We start from the raw sequence: 12,276 nt of genomic DNA, 5'->3' as shown, positions 1-12,276 counted from the left end.
AGGATTGGTTTTGAGGGATATGGGCAAAACGCAGGCAGGTGGAACTAGTGTAGATGGGGCATGTTGAGCCGAAGGGCCTGTTTCCACACTGTATCACTCCAAAAGATCAACCACGGAGAACAATGAGGGGAGACATTTTCATCTACACAGTATGAACATTTGGAATTCTCTACCCGAGAGCTAAGGAGGGGAGCCCCTGTTGCTCAGCGTACTCAAAACACAGGTTGATTGATGTTTGGATCTTCAAGAGATCAAGGAATTTGGTACAGGAAATTCATGTTATTGCAAGGCAGAGCAAGCACAAAGGGCTGAATGACCTATTCCTGTACATGCATTTGTGTTTCTATCTCAAAAGCATTCATGAATTGTAGGACGTGCATCTATCTGTCTTTCTTTGTGCTCCAGGCCTCATCTCATCTCAAGTAGAATAACATCTGCTATCCCAGATTCTCTCTGGTCTTTATAATCTCTGACTCTTCTTGGATTCTTCTAATTCCAGCCATGCACACGCTCATCTCCAAAGGATAAAAATATGATGGAGAACTATGTGAGCCATTCACTGTCTGTAACTCCACAAATGTTGACAGAACCTGCTTTAATTTACTTAGTTTCTTCTTTGCACCACAAAGGTACTCCCCGCATCTCCTCATTGTTAACTGTTGTTCTCCACTCTTCCATCCAAGCCTCCAGCAGAGGAGATGTGGCTTGGGCCAGATCAGCCATTGTCAGAGCAGGCTTGAAGGGCCAAGTGACCAACTCCTATCCTATGTCCTATGTCCTTATGTTCTTAAATCTATTTACCTGAGCATGCAGTTGGTTACTCGTCTCATGCTCATGGATTCCCTCTGAGGAAAGTGGACTGCATGTAACAGTGCAGTCAGAAGAAAGTCTTGACCCGAATAGTCATGCATTCCTTCTCTCCAGAGATGCTGCCTGTCCCGCTGAGTTACTCCAGCATTTTGTGTCTACCTGAGATTTCATTGTCTGTTTTCATCTGCAGTAGCTGACCAAGCTTCTAGCAGCCAGAGTTTAAATTGTCCATGTGTTTCAGAGCCCTTTGCAAGATCAGTAGTCTGTACAGCTCTTCACCAGAGCTGTTCTTGTTCAACTGTTCAAATATGGTTCAGAAGAACGTAGAACATAGAACAGTGCAGCACAAGAACAGGCCCTTCGGCCCACAATGTCTGTGCCGAACGTGATGCTAGGGCAATCTCTTATCTACCTGCGCATAATCCCTCCATTCCCTGCATATTTATGTGCCTATCTAAAAGCCTCATAATTGCCACTATCATAGCTGCCTCAAGCACGAACCCTGGCAACTTGTTCCAGGCACTCGCCACCCTCTCTGTAAACATAGTTGCCCCACACAACTCCTTTACTTTGCCCCACTCACTTTAACGCTATGGTCTCTGGTATTTGATATTTCCATCCTGGGGAAAAAAGTTCTGTCTGTCTACTCTGTCTATGCTTCTCATCATTGCATATACTTCTGTCAGGTCTCCCCACAACCTCTGGTGTTCCAGAGAAAACCATACAAGTCTGCCCAACCCTATCCATGTAATGAATACCCACTAATCCAGGCAACATCCTGGTAAACCACCTCTGCGCCCTCCGAAGCCTCCACATCCTTCCTGCAACGGAGTGACCAGAACTGCATGCAGTATTCCAAATGTGGAACAATCAATGTTCTATAAGCTATATCATGACGTCATGACTCTTATATTGACTCAGCCTCCCATAGGCTTTATTCACCACCCATATCTACTTGTGTTGCCACTTTCAGGGAGCTGTGGACCTGAACCCCAAGATTCCTCTGTACTTCAATTAAGGGTCACACCAATAATTGTATAATTTCTCCTTACATTTGACATCCTGAAATGCAACACCTCGCACTTGCTCGGATTAAACTCCATCTGCCATTTCTCCGTCCATTTCAGTAGCTGATTCCTATCCTGCTGTATACCTTGACAGCCTTCCTCTGATCTGTGACCCCAGCAATCATGATGTCATTTGCAATCTTACCAATCTACATTCTACCCCAATCTACGAAGCTACATTCTCATCCAAGTCATTTATATATACGTATATAAAAGAGTGTTAGAAACAGAAAAATAGGTGCAGTAGGCCATTCGGCCACTTCGAGCCAGCACCGCCATTCAATATGATCATGGCTGATCATCTATAATCAGTACCCCTGGATGAATGCAAGGTCTTTCATTGCTGTTACCTGCTTCAACTCCAGTCTGCACCTTACTCTCTGATTCTTCACCAACTTAAATTTCACCACCTGCTGAAGGTACCTTTTCCCTGAACAAGCAAGATTTGCAAATGATTTTGGTTAAACTAAGTCATGTTACCGCTTGTTAAATCCTGTGGGACTTGCTTCTTTTCAGAGACGACCAGAAAGCCTTGGGAAAGAACAAGTACAGTAAATGGCAACAAATCACCAGTAATTTCCAGGTACGTTCGCAGGATGTGAGGATGTTATGAGGCAGACTGCCAGACTGATGTGATGGGATCTGCAGACCGTGGAGGGACACGGTGTAATGAATGTCCACTGGGAGTTGTGCTTCCAGGGATCATAATCCACTAGACATACACTCGCGTCTGATCAGAGGGACACTGCCTATGCTTGAAGCTACGGGACTCGAAGTGAACCATGTGGGGAGGTAGATAGGGCAAAGGAAAAAAGCAGAGAATTGAAAAGAGCTTTTTAAAGACTGGCTAGTTCTAGCTGTGATGAAGGCCTAAAACTAATAGGGTCTAAATTGCTTTTTAGGGTCCAAACAGTGCCCATCTGTAACTGAATATTTCATTTTTGTCTGAAATTTGTGTCCTCACCTTTCTTTGTTAATTTTTTGAATGGGCTGTTCAGTTTAGTGGCAAAATGGAGACAGGTTTATGGGTTCAAGCCCCTGCACTGCATCAGGATATAGTCTTGGATGGCAAGTCTGGGTGTAGCATTGTGCCAGTGCACAGAAACTGTAACTCACAATCACACAGTCCGCCCCCAGCAACGTAGCAAGTAATGCAGTCAAAAATGATAAGATTCATGTTTTACCCCATAAATCACCGCATTTTCAATCTTTTCCAATGTTTATGGTGATGCTTTTGAGGATAACTCTCCTGGACAAGTGGGAATTGTGCTTTAATGGCTAGAATTTTGTGGTGAGCAATAGACAAATAGGTGCAGGAGTAGGCCATTCGGCCCTTCGAGCCAGCACCGCCATTCACTGTGATCATGGCTGATCATCCACAATCAGTACCCCGTTCCTGCCTACTCCCCCTATGTCTTGACTCAGCTATCTTCAAGAGCTCTATCTAACTCTCTCTTGAAAGCATCCAGAGAATTGGCCTCCACTGCCTTTTGAGGCAGAGAATTCCACCGATTCACAACTCTCCGGGCATAAAAGTTTTTTCTCATCTCCGTTCTAAATGGCCAATCCCTTATTCTTAAACTGTGGCACCTGGTTCTGCACTCGCCAACACCGGGAACATGTTTCCTGCCTCAAGCGTGTCCAATCCCTTAATAATCTAACATGTTTCAATAAGATATCCTCTCATCCTTCTAAATTCCAGTGTATACAAATCCAGTCACTCCATTCTTTCAACATATGACAGTCCGCCATCCCGGGAATTAACCTCGTGAACCTACACTCCACTCCCTCAATAGCAAGAATGTCCTTCCTCAAATTTGGAGACCAAAACTGCACACAATACTCCAGGTGTGGTCTCACCAGGGCCCTGTACAACTGCAGAAGGACCTCTTTGCTCCGATACTCAACTCCTCATGTTATAAAGGCCATGTTAGCTTTCTTCACTGCCTGCTGTACCTGCATGCTTACTTTCAGTGACTGATGTACAAGACACCCAGATCTCGTTGTACTTCCCCTTTTCCTAACTTGACACCATTCAGATAATAATCTGCCTTCCTGTTCTTGCCACCAAAGTGGATAACTACACATTTATCCACATTAAACTGCATCTGCCATGCATCTGCCCACTCACCCAACCCGTCCAAGTCACCCTGCATCCTCGTAAAATCCACACTGTTCACACTGCCACCTGGCTTTGTGTCATCTGCAAATTTGCTAATGTTACTTTTAATCCCTTCATCTAAATCATTAATGTATATTGTAAATAGCTGCGGTCCCAGAAACGAACCTTGTGGTACCCCACTAGTCACTGCCTGCCATTCTGAAAGGGACCCGTTAATCCCTAATTATTGTTTCCTGTCTGCCAACTAATTTTCTATCCATGTCAGTACCCTACCCACAATATCATGTGCTTTAATTTTGCCCACTAATCTCCTATGTGGGACCTTATCAAAGGCTTTCTGAAAATCCAGGTACACTACATCCACTGGCTCTCCCTTGTCCATTTTCCTAGTTACATCCTCAAAAAATTCCAGAAGATTAGTCAAGCATGATTTCCCATTCGTAAATCCATGCTGTTACTGCTATCCAAATGTGCCGCTATTTCATCTTTTATAATTGACTCCAGCATCTTCCTCACCACCGATGTCAGGCCAACTGGTCTATAATTCCGTTTATTCTCTCCCTCCTTTCTTACAAAAATTGCGATAACATTAGCCACCCTCCAATCCACAGAAACTGATCCTGAATCTATAGAACATTGGAAAATGATCATCAATGCGTCCACAATTTCTAGAGCCACCTCCTTGAGATGCAGACCATCAGGCCCTGGGGATTTATCAGCCTTCAGTCCCATCAGTCTACCCAACACCATTTCCTGCCTAATGTGAATTTCCTTCAGTTCCTCCATCACCCTAAGTTCCCTGGCCACTAGTACATCTGGGAGATTGTTTGTGGCTTCCTTAGTGATGACAGATCCAAAGTACCTGTTCAACTCGTATGCCATTTTCTTGTTCCCCATAATAAATTCACCCGTTTCTGTCGTCAAGAGACCCACGTTTGGCTTAACTAATTTTTTCCTCCTCACATACCTAAAGAAGCTTTTACTATCCTCCTTTATATTCTTGGCTAGCTTACCTTCGTTCCTCATCTTTTCTCCCCGTATTGCCTTTTTAGTTATCCTCTGTTGCTAAAACACCAAGCGCTGGAGGAACTCAGCGGGTCAGGCAGCACCTGTGGAGGGAATAGACAGTTGACGTTCCTGGTTGAAACCCTTCAGACTGATTGTGGTGGTGAGAGTAGGGGGGGGAGGGAGGGAGGGAAAAATGTTCAAATGGTTAACACTTCTCAGTCAGTATATCAGGAAGAAGGATGCACAATTTTAACTTTAATTTTAAATTATTAACTTTTTAAATGTTTTACAGAGCACAAAATAAAGATTGAAATACTCACATAACTATGGTAAACCAGAAACGTCCATCATTTCTATTAAGGAATTAAAATCCACAACTCCAAAACTAGCTTTAGGGTTGGGGGGGGGGGGGGGGGTTTGTTAAGTTATGCTATATAAAATCGGAGAATTCTTCATTAAACAACACATTTTTATTTTTTCCGACCAATAAACCTCCGCTGATGAATTCCTGTCAGTCGTGTGAGTTTCCGATCTCTGGGACACAGCCTGAGGGGCAGGTTAAATCACCGCAGGTCTGGGTCTCTGCATTAAGTGGCATTTGTACTAATGACCGAATTTCTGGTACTATCACAGTGTTCCAACAGTAAATGCTGTTCATTAGGCCATCACAATGACCACACATTCTGCCCGTTCCCCTTGTCATCCAGTCGAAAAGTTAGTGTGTTTCACAGTTCAGAAAGGAGAAGGTTACTTTTGAAATGTGACTTTCATGGCTGGGACTCACACTCGCCAACATTAAACATACAGCAACTTGGTTTGATCCCTGTGCTCACCTCACAAAGACATCATGTGATTGACGTCTCAGTTTATCCCCCTGGTTTCTTTCTCAGAAAGCTGGTCAGGTCATCCCATGCATTTTGCGGCTATTAAATAACATCCTTTGTTACTGCTGTACTTTAGGAACTACCAGGAAGTGGATTTGCACAGGAATGTAGATTTGTGGAAAGTTGGAATGGCTGCACAGGGTTGAGGACTGAATGGTCTGCTGCTGATCTTATTATGGTGGTTTATTATTGGTAAATCTTATTTAGTGTACAAAATAATGTCAAATATACAACATTGTGATAACAAACAAATAATTTGTTTTAATAATACTGATGAAGGACGAACATTGAAACACTGAAGCGTCTTCTGTTCTATGGGATAATTATTTGGATCTATTTATTCATTCTGTTGAGTACGGTTTGAGTCAGTTACTGTACAACATGCTAGGCTTGCCCCATGTATATTTTTGTGTGCTCTAATACATTCCACCATGATGTTTGCAGTAATCAGTACAATTCTGTTCAGCTCACACATTTCTCCCACAAATGGTTTGGTTGCATGTTGTCACAAAGAAAACTGTAGGTTTAAAGTTCATAATTGTCAATACTGGCAAGAGCTATGTTTGTCTCAATGTCTCACGTGATGCTGCAGCTCTGATTCTATCTCACAGTTAGCTCCTTGCAGATCACCACGGATTGACTGCAGTTCAAAAGCAAAATGATGGAAATCTGAATTAAAAACAGTAAATGCTCACTCAGCAAGCTGGGCGGCATCTGTGAAGCAGGAAGCAGAGTTAATGCTTCCAGATAATGACCTGAAAACGGAAATACGGGTTTTAAGACCTGAAGTCTGAAGTGGAGTGAAGGTGAAGAGGAGAGTAGAACAGATGGGATAGTCTGAGATAAACATTTGGTAGAAAAAACTGAAAGATGAAATAGGCAGATGAACAAGTGAAAAGTGGTGGTTACAGGATAAGTCTGGGTCAAAGGTTGGCCTGCAGGACATGTGAAAGCGGAATAATTATCAATAATTGTCACGTGTTGTACAACAAGTGCTTGAAATCTGAATTAAGAATGCCGTGCTGCTGATTATCTGTGGTTACAGAATTTAACGATTGAGTTCAGACAGTTGTGTGCTTTGTAGGAAGATGAGCTTCATTATTCTTATTGCTTCTCTCACTGCTCCACTGAAACTCCTCATCTTCCCACAGAACTGAATTCAGTTTTGGTTTTTGTATTTCCATCACCCGTTTGGCATTTCTCTGGTAATTTTAGGTACTTTTTTTTCTTGGGTCTTTTTTTTCTTGGGTTACAGCCGGGTGTTGAGAAGCAGAGACACAAGAGAACGTTATTAATCTGTGTTGCCATCTGTCAAATAAACTTCTCTTAATAATGTAGTTTGGGCTTTACCTAAATATTTTTTTTATTTTTATTTTCCTTTTTATATCAGAATGTTAAAAAAACACAAACTGAATGAGTCGTAGATAATACCTAGAAGGTAAGACACTGAAGTGAACACCAGGACACACCAAGCATTTGTGTGCTCAGTCCTAAATGGCTTCCAGGATAATTTCAGGAATAAATGGTATACCTAGCAGGACAGACGGCATTTATGGAGAGAGAGATGCAGTTTGCGTTTTGAGTCTAGGTTGATGCTCCATTCCTTTGCAACATCGAAGCTAGGGAGATATATTTTTCAAGATTCATTTTCTTTCTCCTAGACGAGATTCTCCGTGGAAAAATCAGCTGATCTCTGACAAGTTCAATGACACACTGAACAGGTACCAGCTGGCCTGTAAAGTTTGTTTTTAAAATGGAAAAATCGTTGTGCCAGCCCCTCACTGCATGGGAATGTGGGAAGTGTGTGCTGATCTGCATGCTGCGTGAGTTTGGATTGAGACCCAAGAGTTCTCCTCTATTTTCATTTTCTTTGCTTTCTTTTGCCTTTTCTGACCTATGGCTTTCTCCACATTTGAGGATGAGCTTACAGGTGGGGCTCACAAATAAAACCACGCTTGTACTGGCCTTTAACTAATTCTGACAGGGATATCTGAAATAACAGATTTAACCATGACTGCACTTTGTGTTTAAAGCTGCTTGCATTACTACGGTCAAACAGTCTTCAAACTATTGTGTCCATCTATGATGAGGCACACATGATCTGCATTATAAGTAACTGACCAGTCCAGACCTTTATCAGTAATTGGTATTCATATTTTGGAAATTCCCCGTATCTTCATTAAACATGAGGTGTTTATAAGAATGAACTTGTCTCGGGTATGTTCTATGTCCAGTGAGTACAAGGTGAAATTTATGCTTTGTGGATTATGTTTTTTCTTGGATCTTTGTTCGCATGGATAGCTTTAACATTACTATGTCACTCAGCTTGTTACTCCCTCATTTAAAATGTCCCAAATCAGCATGAATACCTTGTGGCATTACTCTGGTGACTTAGAGTGGTTTGTGCTAGTTATGAACGTTATTCCTGATGGGGTGAAGCTATAGTATAATTGCTGTGCTGCTTTGTACATAGGTGTCCTCTTCTAGGCATTGCTATGAATGATAGGGAGATGTCCCACTGTCCGTGGCTATGGCAGGGAATTGGTGGCTATGTCAGGGATTGCAGAAAGAAGATAGGAATAATTAAATTGACCAAGTGGCAGCTGGTGATTAAAGCTGAGACTTGAATTTGGACCTATTAACGACGGATGCAAACGCTATAGTGCCTGATGAAGAAATGTCAGGCTTATTAAAGAGGCATTGAGTCATACAGTATGAAAGCAGATTCTTCAGCCCAACTTGTTCATGTTGATCAGGTTGCCTAACTGATCTAATCCTTGTCTTCTAGTGGCAAGCAGGCAGAGCATTCTGCATCTGTTTCCACTTTGGAAGAAAATAACAAATTATTTGCCTTCCGGGGGGGGGGGGGGCACACCAAAAAATGGTGGAGGAACCTTGTGAATAACAAAATGGTATTTGGGGGGAAAGGGGGCCTAAATCTGTGCAGGCTACCTTGTTCAGGGGAAGAAATTGGTTCTAATTTTCCAGAACATCCTACTTTCAGGGTGTGGCCTATCAGTTGTAGCACTGAGGGATTAACACAAGAAAACACAACACAAACCATTGAATTATTAGAATTGATTGTCAGAAACACAGAAAGGCTGAAATCCAAGCCTCACATGTTGTGGTTTAATTCAATCTCAATTTGTGTGCAATTGATAGGTGTAATCATTACTGCGCTGATCAGTCTGCACCTGCTCTACCTGGTTCATAGGATTGTGTAGAAACAAGATAACCAGTGCCCTGTTTATCCTTCATTCAGTCTCCTCTTGAATTAAGTCATTATCGGTTAACCCTGTTTCCATTTCAGTGACCACCTTGTATTGATGGCCTCCCCACCTGCATACACCATCACTGAACCCATTCCCACAAAAAAATGCTCATCATCCTAAAGATCTCCATCGGATCATAGCTTGGCCTACTCTGGCTCAGCGCTCCAGATCATTGGCACAGCACGTTGGCCGTAGCCACCCTGGAGGTATGAGCCAGAGAGAAAGTCACGCAGCTGCTTTCCACTGAGCTTACCTATTGGAATTTTGGCTCGGCATACCATTTCTGAAATGGGCTGAGTGGACGTATCCAGATCATGCAGGCAATATTCTATATCGACCTCTGTCCTCCATTTCGCATTGTGTAAATCATGCGCAGGAGGCCCTGAGGCTGATGCTGAGTGACCAGTGTGAAAAGTGCATTAGTGCCTTGATTTGGTCACTTGGGTTTGTGCTACAAATCTTTGCTGTTCCCGATGTGGAGGCAAAGTGACTGTCACACTGGTCAGAGTCAGCATAGAATTGTGACAGGTTGGTATTTTGTGGTTGCTGCCTATTAGTTTTTCAGGCCACCAACATTGTACATGGAGGTGTGTTTATAGATGTTGTCCAAGTGGATTCAGAAATGCAAATTTGTGACATCCTGCACAAAAGTTTACAGCTGAAAGGATTGAAGAACATGTTTGCATCACTGGTTGAGATTGTGAAGGTAAATGGTACACCTTCTGATTCCCAGTCTGTCTGGGGGGTTCAGGTAAGAGGGAACAGCACTAGGTTATTGGATATTCACCAAATGTAGATTTGATGAAGGTTTAGAGTTAAGATACAAGTTTGTGAATTGCGTTGTTATCGTTGGGTACATGAGAGCTGTCAGACAAACTAAATGTCGGCAGAACTGTAACAGTTTGTGGTCATTGTGGAGAAATAATCCCAGGCTATTAAGAGAACCAAGAGAAAAGATTGTAGGAGGATTGATAAAGATCCTTTTACCACAGGAGAGATCCTGGAGGACTGAAGAGTGGCCAATGTTATACATTTGTTTAAGAAGGGAAATGGAGATAATCCAATGAGCCTCCTGTCCGTGGTAGGGGAGTATTGGAGAGGTTTCGTTAGGACCTGTTCCTGTGCTGTACTGCTCTATATTCTATAAAATGAGTTTGAAAAAAGGGTGAAATGTTTAATTTATTATTATTTTCATTATTTTCTAAATTAGCAGAATGGGTATCTCCGCAGGAAGTGAAGGATTTTCAGAAATCATTGACGACATGGGGAAACTGATAGATCCAATCGAAGGGTTTTTCATACGTCATGTAACATATGGCAGGAGTTGGGGGTTACAAATGTCAAGGAAGTGTATGTGAGGAGATGCAATAAGGATTGGTGTGTATTTTATCAATTCTTAGTGAGTTGCTTCAATTTGCTATGAAATAACCTGTGGTGAAGTAATTGAGGATGGTGAGCAAATCAATGTTCTAGTTTAAGGCATTTGTTAGAGCAGTTACAGAAAGCTCATTACACTGATGGGTAGTTGAGCAAGCAGGCAGTGTTTCAGGAATGATAATCTCCCTAACAATGGATGAAAAGTTAGGGAAGGCTATCGAGCAAAATTGGGTAACTGGAGCTGAGACATTGGATAGCATAGCACAGTACAGCACAAAACAGGCCCTCCAGCTCACAAGATCTGTGCCAACCATGAAACCGGATTAAAGTAATTTCACTTTCCTGCACAGTTTGTCTATCCTTCAATTCCCTGCCTGTTCATGTGTCTGACTAAGTGTTCCTTAAATGTTGCTATTTTATCTGATATCACCTGGCAACATTGCTCTCTGTAGGAAAAAAATGCTTTGTAAATCTCCTTCAAACTTCCCCATCTCACCTAAAAGTCATGCCCTCTGTTATTCATCCTGTGTACAAGACTGACTATCTACTCTATCAAAGTCTCTCATAATTTTAAATACTCCTATGAAATATCCCCTCAGCATCCAGAGTAAACAAACCGAGTTTGTTCTTGTTATCAAAGGGAATGTTGGAAGAGGATTAACAGGTATATTCTTGCTGCCGTGCTTCTGCTGTTGTATCCATGGAATCCATAATCATATTAATTCTTAATTTTTCTGCCATTCATTTGAGTCTGTGCCTCTTTTTATATAATGAATCAGCTGCTTTTTATCCTCAAAAATGTACTGTGCATTCTAGCAGTTTGTACTTGTCAATTTGGATCAATTTGCTGCATCTGAATTGCTGTGCGTCATCTGTAATGGATGCAAAGCATTCCGTTAATCTCTTTATTTTTCAAAATAGTAAGGGCTGATAAAAATGAACGTTAACATATGATTTTGGCAGCAACATTCAAATCCCTTTTGAGAGTTTCAGCTAAAGTCCCTTCAGGGAGAAAGGCTCAGCTTCTTCTGATCTACCCCAAGTGCAGAGGTCAGCCTTGTAACTCCGTCTCCGTGATTGGAATGATTGTCTTTTGATTAGAACGGAAATGTGGTTGGCACCTTTAAAATATTCTTCAACTTTAATTTTATTTACTTTGCTTTCTACTTGTGATTGGGGACAAAGCGAATGTCATTTCTCTGTGATGCTTCAACCCCATGTTATTCTGGTGACCTTTGCAAGCCTTCCTGAATTCTGCAGTCTTTTTAAATGGTTCGTCCATCTGAGCGTCATTGCAGCCGTTGCAGTGGTGATATTTGCATCTCTAGATGGCACAATGTGTGGATCAGGGTGATGTGAACTCATTTGTTCAGTGAAATGACTGTGATGTGTGTGTAAACCTATGTCAGGAAGGGAAAATGAGATGATGAATTTGTTTAACATGCAAAAACCCAGTAAACACGAGCAGCCTGGGGCTTCAAGCCTTTCTTTCACAGCCATCACTGTAGAAATGAGTTGTACAAACAGGCAGGAATGGAGGCATGTCAATAACCCTCTTACTGACAAGAACCTAGAATGGGGGTGTGATTTTGGGAATAAGGTGCCATTTATGCATTGGCACAGGGGTTGCTGCAGTGGTGATGGGTGAAACCAAATGATTTGTGTTTATGTTTTGTTGCATTGTTAAGTATGGCAGTCAGGGAATATGAGGTTGCATCAGTGGATCTCAGATGTCC

General features: G+C 42.1%; 1 protein-coding gene across 7 annotated transcripts in view; it reads left to right on the top strand.

Annotated features, from left to right (window-relative positions):
- The window catches only part of enah (ENAH actin regulator), a 231,414-nt gene that overhangs the window by 209,306 nt on the left and 9,832 nt on the right, over positions 1 to 12,276 (top strand). For 4 of the 7 annotated variants that reach the window (XM_033020597.1, XM_033020601.1, XM_033020600.1 and 1 more), the window contains 2 exons: positions 2,394 to 2,460; positions 7,553 to 7,612. In XM_033020597.1, coding sequence (XP_032876488.1) covers positions 2,394 to 2,460; positions 7,553 to 7,612 — 127 coding nt within the window. The remainder of the gene's footprint in view (positions 1 to 2,393; positions 2,461 to 7,552; positions 7,613 to 12,276) is intronic. The other 3 variants (XM_033020598.1, XM_033020604.1, XM_033020602.1) reach the window with 1 other exon arrangement.

Source organism: Amblyraja radiata, chromosome 5, assembly GCF_010909765.2.
Source record: "Amblyraja radiata isolate CabotCenter1 chromosome 5, sAmbRad1.1.pri, whole genome shotgun sequence".
NCBI classification, from domain to species: Eukaryota; Metazoa; Chordata; class Chondrichthyes; order Rajiformes; family Rajidae; genus Amblyraja; species Amblyraja radiata.
The sequence above is the reverse complement of the archived record's forward strand: the minus strand, read 5'-3'. Positions and strand labels throughout refer to the sequence as shown.